The sequence below is a fragment of the Vicugna pacos genome, chromosome 5 (assembly GCF_048564905.1).
Source record: "Vicugna pacos chromosome 5, VicPac4, whole genome shotgun sequence".
NCBI classification, from domain to species: Eukaryota; Metazoa; Chordata; class Mammalia; order Artiodactyla; family Camelidae; genus Vicugna; species Vicugna pacos.
The window spans coordinates 36,659,909-36,678,054 of NC_132991.1; the positions used below are offsets into that span (position 1 = coordinate 36,659,909).

At 34.8% G+C, this 18,146-nt stretch overlaps 1 protein-coding gene across 2 annotated transcripts in view; it reads left to right on the forward strand.

Annotated features, from left to right (window-relative positions):
* The window catches only part of SLC4A10 (solute carrier family 4 member 10), a 184,675-nt gene that overhangs the window by 40,018 nt on the left and 126,511 nt on the right, over positions 1 to 18,146 (forward strand). For both annotated transcript variants that reach the window (XM_072961062.1, XM_072961061.1), the window contains exons 3-4: positions 5,126 to 5,272; positions 16,234 to 16,372. In XM_072961062.1, coding sequence (XP_072817163.1) covers positions 5,126 to 5,272; positions 16,234 to 16,372 — 286 coding nt within the window. The remainder of the gene's footprint in view (positions 1 to 5,125; positions 5,273 to 16,233; positions 16,373 to 18,146) is intronic.

Here is an 18,146-nt window from a genome sequence, read left to right on the forward strand (position 1 = left end):
TTAACTAAAGTCCATAGATTACATTTGGGTTTACTCTTTGTTTTGTATATTTTCTATGCATCTTGACAAATATATAATATCACATATCCACCATTACAGTATCATACAGGATAGTGTCACTTCCCTAAAACTACCCTGTGCTCCGCCTATTCATCCCTACCCTCTCTCTCTGAGCCCCTGGAATCACTGATATTTTTAATTGTCTCTATAGTTTTACCTTTTCCAGAATGTAATATACTAGTTGGCATCTTAGAGTATGTAGTTTTTTCAATGGTTTCTTTCACTTAGGAATGTGCATTTAGGGTTTCTCCATGTCTTTTTGTGGTTAATAGCTCCTTTTTTATCATTGACTAGTACTCCATTTTATGGATGTACCAGGGTGTGTCTATTCATTCACCTATCAAAGGCCATCTTGGTTGTCTCCCATTTTTTGACAACTATGAATAAAACTTCTATAAACATTTGTGTTCAGGTTTTTGTGGGGGGATTAGTTTCTAACTCACTGGGGCAAATGCCTAGTGAGTAAATTAGCATTTAGATTAGGATCTAGACACAGACCTTACGCTTTTCTCAAAAATTAACTTAAAATGGGTCATTGACCTAAATGTGAAATAAAATTATACAACTTCTAGAAGATAACATAAGAGAAAATCTAAACTTTGAGTCTGGTGATGACTTTTCAGATACAACACCGAAAAACAATCCATGAAAGAAAAATTGATAAATTGAACTTCTTTAAAATCAAAGCTTCTGCTCAGTGAAAGACACTGTTAAAAGATAGAAAAGATAAGTCATATCTGGGGGAATACATTTGCTAAAGACATATCTGATATAAGACTGTTATCCAAAATATACAAAGAACTCTTAAAATTCAACAAGATGACAAATAATCCAATTACAAAATAGGGGAAAATCTGAACAGATACCTCACCAAAGAAGATACACAGATGGTGAGTAAAATATGAAAAGATGTTCAACATCATATGTCATTAGGGAGTTGCAAATTAAAACAATGAGATACCATTACATACCTATTATAATGGCTCAGATCCAAAACACTGAGATTACCAAATGTTGGCAAGGATGTGGTGCAACAGGAACTCTCATTCTTTGCTTTTTGAAATGCAAATTGGTGCAGCCACTTTGGAAGACAGTCTGGTAGTTTCTAACACAGATAAACATGAGGTTCTCATGTGATCCAGCAGTTACACTCATAATTATTTACCCAAATGAGTCTTTACTTTTAACAAATCCTGCAAGATTCTTTCTGCTTCAAGAAACTTCTTCAGCCTGGTCTTCCTTGCATTTAATATTCTCAAGACATGAGTTCAGCTGTGTGTCTTGGCATCCTTTGTTTATCTGAATATATTTGGATATAGTTTCAGACTGTTTATTTTAGCCTTGACTTGGCAACTTCTTAAGATGTTACTTCTGGCGATTGCCCATCAGATACACATTCCACAAACAAAGGCAATATTTATTCTACCCAACTTGCCAGCCAGGTCCATGGTGCCCCTTATCTTTGTCTATCTGAGAACAGTTATCTTCATTAGTAATTGTTCATTAGTAAATATTCAATAGTAAAAACCTTTACAATCTTTAAGGTTTAACTCTAGGAAATATTCACTATCTAAACTTCCACAATTTTTATTCATTTCCCCATCCATTGAAAATGCTCTTAAGAAGGTTATAGATAAATATTAATTTCCAACTGTACTGGCTAATTTTTAGTCTTAATCTTGTTTCACTCCTTCATAGCATATGAACTGGTAGCTTCTCCCCTACTGCTTTCTTAAAAATATTTTCCTTTGGTTTCTTTTATAATTTTTTAAATTGTGAAATGAAGCATACATACAGAAAAGTGCAGAAAGCTTATGTACAAAGTTTAATAAGTATTTTAAAGCAAAAACTTGTTATCAAGAAACAACATTTTTAGTACCCTAGAAGCACCTCATGTGCCTCTCCTCAGTCACAACTCCTATTCTCCCTTATGCTAGAGGTAGCAATTACTCAGACTTTTGTATTGAGCTTTTCCTATCTATTCATCCCTGAATAATATATTTTAGTTCTTCTTTTTTTAAAGCTTTGTGAAGGGAATTATACTTTTTTTGCTCAATATTATGTTTGTGAGGTTCATTAATTTTGTTGTGCATATCTATAGTCTTTTTATTATTTCTGTGTATATCCTATTGTGCAACTACAAATACACCGTACTTCATTTATACATTCTGTTAATGGATTTTGGGGTTGTTTCCAGTGTTTTGTCATTATAAGCAGTGCTGATGTAGACATTCTTCTGTATGTCTCATACATATATACATCTGCATGCATTTTTCTGGGGTCCAGGGAAATTGCTGTGTCATAAAGTGTGGATATTTTCAGTTTCAGTAGAGAATGACACACTGTTTCAAAGTGCTTCTGCCAGTAACATACTACTATGAGCACTACGTGAAAATCTGATTTGTATCACACCAAGACATAGAAGTGCAAACAAACCATTTCAATTTTTTGCCAGTGTGGTGAGAGTATAGAGCTATATCATGATGGTTTGAATTTCCATTTCCCTGAGAACTAATGGAGTTGAGCACCTATCCTACATTTATTAGCCATTAGGATTGTTTAAAAATTACATGCTTGTTTAAGTTTTTTGCCTATTTTCCTACTGAGTTTTCATCTTATTCTTAGTATTTATAGGATTTCTTTTTTATATCTTGTTTATTGGTTCTTTGTCAGTTATATGTGTTGCAGATATATTTTCATGCTTTGTGGCTTTTTCCCTGACTCTTTTGTAATGAACAGAAGCTCCTGATCTTAACGTAATACAATTATGAATCATTTATTTTATGATTAGTGTTTAAGAAATTGTTTCCTAAGTTGGCATTAAGAAGACAGTTTCCAGAGACAGTAGAGGGAAAAAGCAGTGTTAAATCTCCCATGTTTAACTGAAAGTTCATGACTTCATTTTCTATTGTTTTTAAGCCTTTGATTTCTTTTTTCTGACTCTTAAATAACTAGTTTTATGCAAGATGCCATCTGAATTCTTATTCTTGCTCAACACCTTCTCCCTTATTGATAACCTTCAACTTATTAAAGTAGTAGTGATGGTGCAAGTAATTTGAAATTGCTAATGTTTAAGATGACAAAATTTGTGACTTAAATTAAGCATTCAGTTTTATGATATGTCTTGATATCTGGTATGATAAGTTCTTCCTGGGTTTCCTCAAAATGTTATTGTTTATTTTTCTTTCAAGTTTTTCTGTGTAAGTTTTAGATTGTTTATTCAAGTTCTGTTAAAATAATGAAACTGGAAATTTGCATTTATGTCAAATGTATAGATTAATGCATGTCTGTTTGGGGGGTTGGTTCACATCTTCTCATTGATTCTTATACATTAGTCCAGGGGATAACCAGGGTAATATCTCACACTTGGGAATGCCACTTTTAACATAAATTGGAGAAGCCTGAAAGCTGCTAATTTATAAGAATAAAATAATGTCTTATTTCTGTTTGTATTCCTGATACCCAGCACAATACCACTTAATAAGTTATTTTTGTTAACATTTGTTAGGCATCTGCTATGTGCCAGACACTATGTCAGGTGCCAAAGATACAAAATGACTAATACATGGGCCTTCCCTAGAGAAGATTCATAAGAGGAAAAGTACTTACATGTAAATAATTACAATCAAGAGTTATTGTGCTTTGATGTATATATTAAGCACTGGAGGATCCTAAAGGGGAACAATGGTCCACTATATTTAGAATGAGTGTGAAAAATTTCACAGATGGCATTATCCTTGAACTTTGGCTTAGGAGATATGTAGGTATTCATCAGATAATCAGGAAAGACAAAGACGTTTCATACAGTAGGAAGAATAAGAACAGCATTAAGTAAAGGCACAGAGACTTCAGAACACCTGGCAACTCAGGGATGAAAGGGCACACACTGACTTGTAGTGTGTGGGGCAAAGTGGATTTAAAAGTCTGCCTGGAGAAACAGGCAGATAGATACTGTTTGCCTTTATAAAGTTGTAAACATTTTATCCTATGGGCAACGGAAAGCAATCATCAAGTTTAAAGCAAGGGAGTAATGTAATCAGAATTATGCTTTGGAAAAAAGCCTCATCAGTATTCAAGATGTATGAGGCAGGGCAAGATTGGAAAAAAGAAAATGATAAGGAGAACATTCTAATAGTCCTGGTGAGAAATGAGGGTCTAAATTAAGACAGCACCACTACGGATATTGAAGAAGGCATGGGTAAAAAAGATGTAAAAGAGGACCTGGTGACAGGTTGAATGGGCTTTGAGATGACAGGATAGATGGTGCATTTACTGAGGTAGATGATAGCTAAGTGTTACCTGGGGGACAAAGAAAAGGATTAGTTGCATGGACATGTTGAGTTTGACATGCCTGTGGGAAGGATGTCCAGGTAAATATGTCAAATGGGTGGATGGATGGATGGATATATAAATCTTCAGTCTAAGAGAGAGGTCTGATATATATGTAATAGTTGAAATCATGAGGTCAAAGACAGAGTCCTAGGGAGTCCAGTCTTGAATGGGTAACTAATATGAGCAAAACAAAGGAGAAGGAGGAGGACCAAGAGAAAGTTAAGTCATAAAGAAGAGAGTGGTCAGTGGTATCAAGTGCCACAGAAACAGTAGAGCTGAAAAACACTCCACAGGATTTGGCATTATTATGGGTCTTGGTGAAATCTGTTTTTTTGGAGATAGTGATTATTTCATACACCTAACTTAAAAGGGAAGGGAACTGGTAAGATAACTGATTACTTGAGTATAGGGAGAAAATAGAACAAATTTTTTAAAAAAAAGTATAACTATAAACTATAGGGAACAGACAAAGATTATTATGTTAGCTAATAACTTAATAGTGATTAAAAATATAGTGTAACCAAATAATTAGTATCGTAGATGATTGTGATAGGTATGCTTACATATGTACAGTACCAAAATACAAAGCCAAGCCCTAAGGTTCACACATCATAAATACTCAAAAACTAATTGCTGGATTGAATTGGATTGGGTTTCCATTAACATATGAACAATCATCTTCTGTGTCTTGGAATAATTTAGATTTTAATTTGTGTGTTTACTTCTGATGAAGGTCATCGGACTCTGTTTATTGGAGTTCATGTGCCCCTGGGAGGAAGAAAAAGCCACCGACGTCACAGGCATCGTGGTCATAAACACAGAAAGAGAGACAGAGAGAGAGATTCGGGATTAGAGGATGGAAGGGAGTCACCTTCTTTTGGTAAGAATCTTTTCCCTTATTTTAATTAAATTTATGATTGTAATATTGTACTTGTTTGTACCATCCATAGTTAGCAGCAATACCTCATACTCATAAAAATTGTAGTTTTATAGAAGATGTTAGGTTGGGCAGATTGGGGAGAAGTGGGAGAGAAAAAGTTTAATCTTTATTTTTCTCTTCTGCTTTGTGAAGGTACGAATTGGCTTAGATTTGTGACTGAGGAAATAACAGTGATGTAGTAGAACTTAGTTATAAAAACTCTTGATAATTTGTACAAATAATACATTGCTCTAAGTAGTCTGAAAATCCAGGGGGAAATGCCTTTATTAAGTTTCCTTTTACACCATTGCTGATGCTCTCCAAATTTCACCCTTAGGATATGAACTTTCTACTCTTTTCAGTGTTGCTCCTTTGAAAGTATACAGTTCACCCTTGAACATCACAGATTTTAACTGTGAGGTTCTACTTACACATGAATTGTTTTCAAAAGTAAATACTACATTACTACATTATCCGTGGTTGGTTGAATCCACGGATGTGGAACCGGATATAACTGACTACAAATCCTCATCCCCCATTGTTCAAGGGTCAGCTGTATACAGAATATCAAAGTATGGTGACATGGTAGTTGTTAACACTTCCTGAGTGCCATTAGAGCCTGTGTACGTGACATAACTAAGAACCTGGCTTTCAGATTCCTGACCTTCCCATCTCCTGTGACCTTCTTCTTTACTGCACCTTGTTCACTTACCCATAATCATGCACCCTCTGAAGTCACTAATGCATTTATTTTGCTCTCTGACTGCAGCTTTTCTCCTTACGTGCTAGTACAACTACTTGACCTCTCTACTTTTTTTTCTATCCATGTCATGTTTCTTTATTTCCTTATCATACTCTGATTTCATAGCCTGTAATTTGAGTAATGCTTCTGCTAATATGCTAAATACCTTAGGTTCCCTGTTTTAGTTTTATTCATACCTTCACCCCCACCTTGAAAACCATACTTATGTTGGGGTTCCTCCATATCCTACTTTCTCCCTGCCTCTCCAAGCAGGCATGCTCTGCCAGGATGTAGTCATTCAGCAGGGCAGATTGTAACCATTTAAATTCATTACTGAAGTGGACCTTCAACACCTCTTCCCAATTCTATTGTATTTTTTTCTATTTTTGAAATAATTATTTTTCAATCTTCTTAACCATTCTCCAACATCCCCTTTTTCACAATCATTTAGCAGATGCTTTCTACTTCAAAACGAAAATATGTCACCAGAAAGAATTCACTCAACTTCCTTCCTATTAAACGTACAGGCGTAAGTATATGCCTATATCTACAACCGTCTACTTTTCCTCTTAATACAATAAGGGAATTTTTTTTCCAGTTATGTTTATTTCCTATTCCCTCCCACTGGGAAACTTACACAGTTTATAATCTAGTTGACCTCCTCTTCTCAACTGGATTGTTCTCATCATCTATCCCCCCAAATGCCTCGAACCCACATTCCCCTATTCAGTTGTATTCAGATATGAGCTAAGTTAGCATGTGAAGTTTGGCGTAATAGTTTTACTTTTAATACTCTATATATTGCTTTACTCAATACCTGGTTTTGCTAAGCATTGCAGAGAAGGCTGTGTATTTTTTCATTTTTAAATTTGTGTCTTTTAAGCTTGAGTGCCTGTGGACGTTTTTCTGCATCCCTTTGTTTAAGCAAACTTGTTAAGATAGGCCTAATGATGAATATATTAAAAAGCCTTTCCAGTCTGAATATACTGATATTTTTCCACTTGGAGAACTTTTTCCTGTTTTATCTGATCCTGCTCCACTTACTTTGGTCTCATCTCTGTGAAAATGTATCTGAATGTTGGATTTATGATATATGTTCTTTGCCCTTTTTTATAGATTAGAGTTAGTCTCCCATTGCTCATTTCATTATCTGCAGCATCAGTTCTGCATTTTACTACTTCTGCTAGGGTTTTTATTTTGCTGTAGCATTCTTAGTTTTCTTAAATTTCTTCCTCATCCTATTTTCTTTACATGTTCTCCTGTCCTTTTCTTTTAGTTTTGGTTTCTTCTGCTTGACAGAGACTGTTTTTAGTCTACTGATGATCCCCATTATTTCTGACACTATCTTTTGATTCTGAAGTAGGTAACTTTCAGAGATATGATCTTCTTTTGGGCCATCAAAATTATTTCGACTTTCTATTGATTTGTAGTGCTTTTACAGACTCCAATTTTTTTCTTTTTATAAGGCAAAATATATCCATACTATGTATGTCCAGCTATATCCTAAGATTTCTTAGAGAGGCACTGCCATCAGTGGGCTCTTTGTCTCCATCACTGTGTATAGTAATGGACATTAAACCTCTCCAAGTACCATGTACTTCTGCCAGAGGTAGAATGATTGATGGCGAGAAGTGTTTAAAGAAAAATGCTCTTGGTGTCCTGCACCAGCATGATAGAAGGATGATCGTGTCCGAGTCTGTAGGCAGAAAATGGAGGTGTGAAAAAGTCCCCCAGATTTTCAGGTTTTTGTTTTATGAGGTGAAGTCTGGGAGTATAATGAAGAGACAACTGAGTAGATTTCTCTTACTCCAGCTCCATTTGTGTATAGTTAAGAGAGACTCTCTCTTGGACTCTGGGAATGGAATATCTCTCGGAATAAGCTTTAATGGTTACTTTGAGTTTTCATCATCTTCTAGTATTTGAGAAACTATATTCACATTATTTTAGAAATGTTTAGTAAACAAACTATAATATGTTTGTTACAAAGCTTATTCCCTCTGCCCCATCATCTTCTTCTTTTTTTCCCCATAGCTTGATACATTAACTCATTTTTTTCTAGAACAGTGATTCTCAACAAAAAACCTGGGAGTTTTAAAAACATTTTGATGACCAAGCCCCATACCAGTCAGAATCTCTGTTGGGGCCAAGCATAGGTATTTCAAATGTGCAGCCAAGTTTGAGATCCACTCTTCTGGAAACTGCTATTCAAAGTGTGGTCCATGAGCCAGTAATATTAGCATCACATTTGAGAATGCAGAATCTCAGGCCCCATACCAGATCTCTTGAATCAGAATCTGTATATTAACAAATCTTAGGTAACTTATATGCACATTAAAATTTGACCAACTCTAGAATATTGCTTATCAAAATCTTGTTGCACATTAGGGTCATATGAGGAGTTTTTTTTTTTTTTTAAATTGTTCCTGGGCCCCACTCTCACTGAAATTTTTTTTTTAAGTATCCCAAGTGATTTAATATCCAGCTAGGATCAAGAAATATTGATCTTAAGAAAGTCTTCTCTCTTTATTTGGTGAAACTGGGCAATAAATCAGGTGGCCCAGATTCTCCCTCTGATGTGTCAAACACTATTTTTGGGTGCACCTACTACCTTCCTCCCCCAACCGTCTGAGTATCTTTATTGACATTTAGACCTAGGATCTGTTTTATCAGGGACAAATGTTTGACACCCTGGTGGTCTCTAAGCAGTAGAACTTCCTAGATTTCACTTTTTTCAAGTTTCTTCAGTACTGATCATCTGCCTTTATTCCTGATCCACAGTCAGTTTAAGTGCCTTGATAATCAAGTACTCAGTTACATGCTGCAACTGAAACCATGTTATAAACACCGTCCCACTTGTTTGGGCTTTGATATTCAGCATATGCTGAAGATTTCAAAGGAAATTTCTTACTACTTAAGAAATATTTATTTTACTTGGAAAGATTTCAAAGAAAATCTTTGGAAGACATTTCTACAGGTGCCTTAAAATTCTTAAGAATTCAGCTTCCAAAGAAGGGTAGAGGAAAATGTGAGGAAACAGCAAATCCCTCTGTTGGGACTGTGGAAGTTTCTTATTGTAAATTGGCGTATGGGTCTATGAAGACATGAAATAACTTGGAGTCATATTTCTGGAGCAAGCATCAATTTAACAAAAAGATTTTGGTGTAAATGTTTGAATTTTGGCACTCTTCAAAATCTTCTCACTCTAGTTTATGAGAAACATTAGCATAATCCCACTTTATTATGTGACCCAGTCATGGAGGCAGTGTTGTTAGGAACCTGGTTGTGTTAGTGCTGCATCCAGGGAAAAGGGAGCAGACCTCACTGTAGCCAAAGAGGTTATGCTCATGTCACAGGCCTGCAGTGGCTGCTTCTAGTCCATCAGATCCCATGGTTGGAATGTGATTCCTAGGTGAGTCTAAAGATAGGCCCAGCTTTTTGGCTGTGTGATGGTGGTGGTGGTGATATTTTGATTATACAGAAAACTTTCAGTCTCCACAAATAAATTCTACTTAAATTCTAATAAAACCTACTTTTGTTGCTGCAGTTAAACACAATCATTCATATAAGAATGTTATTAATTAATTTTTCTTCCTCTGGTAATCAATGATAACAGAAAACTGCTAAAATTTTGCATCTTGTTTTTTTTAATGTTATCTTTCATTCACCTTATATAATTTGAAATTATATTTTCAACTGGGAACATAACATGGAGAAGTTGTTTAAAAATGATGAGTTTGAAGCAAAAGCTTGAAGTCAGTGAAAATAAAAAAGATAACAAGGGAAATTCAGGACATGTTAATGTTGATTTGTTCCTCAGCCTCCCAACAAAGAATCTAACAGGAGAGATGATAATAGTATGTAAGTTATAACTCTATAAGCAGTAAAAATAAATGAAAAAAAACATAGACTTTATCAAATGCTTATTTAAAATACGGTTCTCCAAGGTACTGTGTAAATTAACACAATCCTGGAATTAGACCTTGAATTTTTCCATTCTTAGATAGTAAGTTATGTGCATGCTTCTGGAAAAATGAAGCTAACAAAGAAAATACAACTTCAGATCTTTTTTTTTTATGGGCAATGGCCTTCTGTTTCTATTTAACTCCCAGTTGGCTGATACATAAAAATGTTAATGAGTTTAAAAAATTATTTTATTATAAAGTATAACACCATTGTTTATAAATTCTAGAACACAGAAACATAAATATACAACTCAAAGATTCCACAAAGAAACATCTGTGTAACTATTACCTCAGCTAGTACTCCAGAAACCCCCTTTGTCCTCACTTCTAATCACTATTCTTTCCCTTCTCCCCAAGAGGATCTGTCTTACTCAGGGTGTTTTGCCTGGTTTTGAACCTTTATAAATGAAGTTGTACAGGATGTATTTGTGTGTGTCTTGATCTGTTGCTCAATATTCGTGTTAGTGGGATTCACCAATGTTTTTGACTGTAGCTTTGGCTTATTCATTTTCATTACTGTGTAATACTCATTTGTCTGTATATACCATGCGTTCTACTATTAATGAACACTTGGATCATTTAATTTTTGGAGCTACTATGAATAATAGTGCTCTGAACATTTTTGTACATGTCTCTTGATGCACACATGCATTTCTCATACTTAGGAATGAAATTATTTATTTCTGAGGCATAGGGTATGCATATTTTCAACTTTAGTAGATAATGCCAAACAGCTTTCCAAAGTAGGGTACATATTTACACTCCCACCAGAAAAGTATGAGGCCACATGTTGTTTTACATTTTTACCAATGCTTGACAATTTCATTCTTTTAACATTAACCATCTAATAAGGGGCATAATGGTATGTCACTGTAATTTGCATTCTTGGTTACCAATGAGGTTGGGCAAATTTACATTTTTGGCCATTTTGATAGCCTCTTCTGTGAAGTGCCTATTCAAGTCTTATGCTTGGTTTTTTTCTTTTTTAATTGGATTGTTTTTTCATTTTCGTTTGTAGAAATTCTTTATGTATTATAGATACAAATCTTTTGCTGGTTTTGCATGTTTCAAATATCTTCTCACATTTGTGACTTTTCACTCTTGTAATGGTGTCTTTTTCAATGTGTCTTATAGTTTCCAGGAGAGACTACTAAGAGGCTGAAACCCTTATCCTCTAGTGCAACTTTCTCTGCTGTAATTTATTTCCATTATATATTTTACTAAATATAGAAACAGACCTTTACCTTAAAATGTCATATTCTTAGGTCCAATTTGTATTACAATGATCTATGTTTTCAGCAGCTGTCTTAAAAATAAATGCCTATCAACATAGGAGAAATATTTATGCTTTGAAAATTCTGTTTTTGATATTACTGTTAATTTACATGATTTGTTGTACAATTTTAAGTTGCATAGACATAAAAAAAAGTCATGAATAATACATCTTGAACTTTTGTTGTACTGAAACATAATCTGAGTCTCTTTTTAAGATGTTAAAACTGTGTTGATAGGATGATCATAAAAAGATTTTTGTGAGCACGACCTAATATCTATAAAATCATTTCTACTTTAAAGAATGAAAAACCAGATACAGGGAGCTCTATGTTATTTAAAGCCCAAATAAAATACCTCTTGTCTGTGAATAATAGATTAGCCTTCTTCAGTAAATTATTATTTCCTATTGCTGTTATCGTTGTGTCTTACAGAAGTCTTTTAAATACCTGGTACCCTACCTCAGACTTTCAAATCCTCTTTCTTCATAACTGTGAAGGTCTATTTCCTCATGTTTACTTTGTGACTAGTGTTTTAAAGGTTGTATTGAGTGATTCGCATGCTTTTTTAAGGGAAACACTTAATAAGTCTCAAATGTAAGTTTATGCGTATAGCTATTGAGTTTTGGGAGCTGGATGCGTGGTATTATAGACACCTAGATTACTGATGCAGAGTAAACTGCAGTAAGTCATTGAAAACAGTGATGAGGGAAAATATTTCAAAAACATGAGGAACATATCAATGTTGAAGCATGGCTACTTTTGAGATGTGGATTCTGACTGGCTCCTCATTCTGACAACTCTCTTTCCCCTCCTTTTTACTGAGACATAATGAACATACCCCACTGTATACATTTAAGGTACACAGCTTGATGGTTTGCTTTACATATGCTGTGAAATGATTACCAGAATAGGTTTAGTTAACATCCATCATCTCATATAGACACAAGAAAAAGAAAAGAAAAAATATGCCTCCTTGAGATGAGAACTCTCAGGATCTACTCTCTAAACAACTTTCTTATATGCCATGCAGCAGCGTTAATTATAGTTACCATATTGTACATGACTTCCCTAGTATTTGTTTATCTTATAACTGGAAGTTTTTATCTTTTGAACACTTTCCTCCAGTTACCCCTCTCCTTACCCCCTGCCTCTGAGGGTAAGCACAGATCTGATCTCTTTTTCCATGAGTTTGGTGTTTTTGTTTTGTTCTGTCTTTTTTTAAGATTCCACATACAGAAAATCTTTGTCTTTATTTCTCTTAATGCCTTTAAGGCCCATCCATGTTATAACCCTTTTAACATTAGTGGCACTATAATTTTTTTATTCTCCCTGCTTCAAATTCTAAATCTCTCTATTTTGACAGACCTGTATCATCATTACAGCCATCTCCACTACCATTAACATCAGCATCAATCATCATTAATAGTATTTATATAATGATTTATAATTTGAAAGGTATTTTTACATGCATAATTTCCTCTTTTGGGACTTGATCTTGTTTTTTTCTAGGAAACTAATTCTGGCAGGTGGAAATATTTATTTAAAGTATTTAATTTGTTACTGAACCATAAATTTTATACTGCAATGGAGATAAGTGTAGCAAGAAGTATATAGAGTGCTATTAATTAGGAAAACAGGTGCCTGACCTAATTGTTTGCATATGAACGTGCTTATGTGTATGTTTATGTTTTACGAGGCTGATTACGTAGGCTTGCTGAAGCGTATTACAGTGAAGTAGATGCTGAAAGATACATAGGAGAGCAAGAGGAAACAGTATGTGCAGTGGCCCTGGAGTGGAAAGGAGCATGGTATTTTTAAAAATCTGAAAGAAGGCTAAGGGACCCAGAATGGAATTACAAGGGGAAGAGTGACAGAAGATAAGGCTAATAAGGTGGGCAGAGGCTGGGGCCCCACCACAAACATTTATTGATACAGAAGATATGACACTATATTATATTTTATATTATATATGTGTATTTTTCACTTTTGAGTTCTGAAATCCTCTCAGTTGTGGCTTAGTTATAACTTAATCCTTCAGATTACTGATTAATTAGCTTATTTTCGCAAATAAAATGTTTAATATTATAGATTTCAGTAATTACTGTATGCTTGTTACTGATTCACTCATTTAAAAAATATTTGAAAATACCAGACATTTTATTGGAATAACGTTGCTTTTAGAAGATAGTTTTCCACTATTGGGCTTTCCCATTAATGTACATTTATTCGGTTATTTAGGTCTACTTTTACATCATTCAATAAAGTTTTATCATTTTTATCACAAATATATTGCATAATTTTGCTGGATTTATTTATAGAAAACCACGTATCTTTGTTTCTAAACTAAATAGAGGTTTTTTCCGGCTAGATTTTATAGTAATTTTTACCTCAGTGTAGGAATATATTGGATTTTATATTTTTATTTTGCATCTAGCAGCATGGTAAAGATATCTAGGTAAACAATCAGTAAATATAAATGAAAGAGGAAATAATGAAGACAAAATCCCCAGGGATTCTTTTTTTTTTTTAATCCTCAGAGAGTGAATGTAAGAATTGGCAAATAAAATTGGGAATATTTAAATATAGAAAATGGTAGAAAGTTTCCCAAAGATAATTTCAGTTTAACAGGGTAGAATTCAAAGATGTTTTCTGAACGTGACTGGTATGGCCAATGAAGATGGTTGTTGGAAGACTGTTCTCATTGGATCTCTCACATCCCTGTATATCTTGTGAGCACAGACACTGAGTGCCTTTGTGCCTTTCTTTTTAAGGATGTTTGTATAGTGAGTGGACTTGGAGGATAGAGATAATATTTCCTTCTGGGGCAAAGGTAGATTTGTTTATTGTCTAGTATTGTAAAGGTTATATGTATCTCCTCATGAGACAAAAGTCAGGGAGGCTTACTGTCCATTATGAAAGAGTGGGATTCCCGAACCATGATTCTCTCCTGTAACACTTCCTACTGTGTATGCAGCATCTTCTGGCACTTTTCACATCTTCCTGTGGGATTCGGGGCTTGGGGTAACATAAATGATGATTCTCTCATTGATGCTATTGCTGTGAGATGATAAACTGTCTTCTGTCTCTGATCCAGGTATTTCATGTCTTTTACCAGTATCCATAAAACTGTCAGGGTTAGTCTTGACACCTTGCACAGTATCTGACAGTTTTGACAATGAGGAAGGGATGCTGACAGAGACATGGCATTTTGGAGGAAGAAGAAGGGCCTTACAGCTGGTTAATGGAATGATTAATGAACTTTGAGCCAAGTCTATGGGTATTGGTACCAGTCTTTTTGATCAGATTGTAAGTCAGTCGAGCAGTCAATATTACTCTACTTTATTGCCTGCTAATGAGGAAGAATTGGAGTGATAGTTGTAAGCTGAGAACAAGGATATAGATTTAAAGACAGTTGCTTGAATAATTGGTACTGACTCTCCTGGAGGCAGGGAAATTTATTTGACAATATGGCAGGCAGTATCAGATTCATCCATTTGTAACAACTAGTTCAACAAGTTTGCATTTTCTTTCAGACAACAGTTTCAGAGGTATCTACCTATACTGAACATGAGAGGGAAATTCATGAACATTATGTGCAGAAAACAGGCAGATCATTAGAATGCTAACTGGTTTTCTTGAGAAATGAGTGAGGTGGATCGTGTAATGCCGGTTACAGAAGAATGGCAACAGTGGGGCTGTTTTTTAGCTCAGATTCTCCTTAAAGTCTATTATGCTAATTTTAGATAATATGGAGATGACAGTAAAAGTTCTTTGAATTTTCTGTAGTGGATTCTGTGTGCTGCAAGGGAACTTTGGCCCTCTCTTGGAGATTTCCCTGAAAGAGATAATCTCGAAGGGAAACCATAGATGAGGCATTGGTTAGTATAGGGCTTTTACTATCCTGGATTGAGTTTGCAGTGTTGGTATAAATAACCTGCCAAAGAATGAAAAACTCAACCAAAGAACTTTTGATAAATTCTTGTGGTCAGCCCTGGAGAAGTCCTGTAACCCTTACATTGAAACCAGGCAAGATTTTAAGAAATGTTATCTAAGCAAATGTCTCTAATCTGAGGTTATGATGTTGTTCAGTCTGAACAGTTGATTCTAGATACACCACTGTGGCCCTTGAAACTAATCTTTGTTATGTGCTTAGCTTTCTGAACCATTTGAAGTCAGATAACCATGCTCTTTTTATTCCCAAAGCTACTCAAAAATTGGCTGATAGTCAAGGTATCTCTTGGACGTTCCATATTCTCTATTATCCACAGCCATCTGGTATTTTGAAGTGCTGAAAGGGCACTTTCAAACATCAAAATAAAAAGAATTACTGATACAGTCAGTGACACAGATAAATCTCAACGACATTGTCCTAAGTGAGTAACAATAGTCTCAAAAGGCTGCACACTGTATGTTTCCGTTTACGTAGCATTCTTGAAAAGGCAAAACTGTAGCAGCCTATAGGGACCAGATTAGTGGTTTCCAGGGCTTAAGGGAGGGATGAGTGTGTGTCTACAAAGAAGCATCACAAGAAAGTTCTTTGGTGAATTGTGTTCAGCACAATTTTAGATTCAGTGATTTTTATCATAGTCTACCCTAACAATTACCATAAAATATAGCATATGGGATGAGAGAAAATGTGTGTGTTTGTAAGATGTAGAAATAGTTTCAATGATGCTATAAGTAATACAAAATAATAATCACATTTGATTTTATTTTTGATAATACATATACATTACATATTTACATTTGACATATTTATGACCCCACATTATACTAGACTTAATGTAATGCTAAATGTAGTTTCAATTTCCCAAGCCCACTCTGGATGAATGTTGTAGCAGGGGACAGAGGAGGTTTGAGTTTGGAGTGGTGCTGAGAGCCGTGACCGGGACGTTTTAAGCCTGAAGTCGTGGTAATACATGTTCATGTCTCTGATTTCCATAGACACCCCGTCACAGCGGGTGCAGTTTATTCTTGGAACTGAGGATGATGATGAGGAACACATTCCTCATGACCTTTTCACAGAACTGGATGAGATTTGCTGGCGTGAAGGTGAGGATGCTGAGTGGCGAGAAACAGCCAGGTGAGGACTTTTATTGAAGGGTGAAGGTATACTAAAGAATTTTCATACTATTAGAAAAAAAGATTTCTAATGCCAAGTTTTGCAAACATCTGTCAGTGCTGCCGATTTCTGAAATTGCTCATCTGGCCTGAGCATACCCTATAATGGGATGTGGGTCAGAATGAAATCTGAAGGCTGTAATTACAGTAAACAGTGATGCAGAGCAAGCAGCAGCTGCAGTCTTAAAGATAAACAGTAGTATAATTTGTGTGTCATCGGGAAAACAATAGAAATCTGAAAGTAATTTATTTCTATCTTTTCAACTGCTAGCTTGTATACCAACTGGTGATATTATATCATATTGTGAGTGTGGGACTCTTTTTTTAAAGAAAGGGCAAACGTTATGAGACTTTAGGTGTGGTCTTGGATTTATGTACTGTTTTTTGAGGGTAAAACATTTCATAATGTGTTTTTAGGATACGTATACATTTAAACAGTGTTTTTTTAAAAATAACTTTTAAGACCTTTCTCTGTCATTTGTAATGAATATTCCTGTATTGCCATGTAATTGATGAATTGCTACAGGAGAACAACAGACTGAATTTGCATTTACTTTTCTTTCATCCCTTCTTGCTTATTTACCCATTTGTTTAACAAACATTTCTAGAGTATTTATTATGTACCAGGTGCAATGGATGTAGAACAACAAAGACAAAAGTCTTAGATTGTGCTTTAAACAATCTCACCATCTAATATGGGATTTAGAAAAGTAAACAGTTGTAAATACTGTATAATAAATGCTGTGGTACAGGTGTGCACAAGTAACTGGGGCATACTTGCTGCTTCCCAGATTTTAATGTAATACACGATACCCAGGATCTTGTTGAAATGTATATTCAGTAGGCCCCAGTGTAGTCTCAGATCTTGCATGTAATCATTGCCTTAATTCTACTCAGATTTAGTGTAGAATTAAATGTTCAATGAAGATAATATTATAAATAATACTGGCCCAGTTAATTCTTGTTTGATATATTTTGAGTGGTCTTTACAGCTCTCTTTTATTTACAAAGTACTAAAAGTAAATAGAAGAAAATCAAAACGGCTTTCACTTAGTTCATCTCTGTTAACGTCTTTAATTTTTTAATTTAATTTTATTTTATACATATATATATATACACACACATATACATTTTGAAGTGTACTCAGTTTACAATGTTGTGTCAATTTCTGGTGTACAGCACAACGCTTATCATACATGAACATACATATATGCATTTTCTTACTCTTTTTCACCGTAAGTTACTACAAGGTATTGAATATAGTTCCCTGTGCTATTCAGTATGAATTGTGTATCTATTTTATATATATTAGTATCTGCAAATCTTGAACTCCCAATTTATCCCTTCCCCCCCTCTTTCCCCTCTGGTAACCATGAATTTGTTTTCTATGTCTGTGAGTGTGTTTCTGTTTTGTAAATAAGTTCGTTTGTCTTTCTTTCTTTCTTTTTTTTTTTTTTTAAGACTCCACATATAAGTGATACTATGTGGTACTTTTCTTTCTCTTTCTGGCTTACTTCACTTAGAATGACAGTCTCCAGGTCCATCCATGTGGCTGCAAATGCCATTATTTTATTCTTTTTGATGGCTGAGTAGTATCCCATTATATAAATATACCACAACTTCTTTATCCAGTCATCTGTCAATGGACATTTAGGTTGTTTCCATGTCTTAGCTGTTGTAAATAGTGCTGCTATGAACACTGGGGTGCATGCATCTTTTTGAATTAAGGTTCTCTC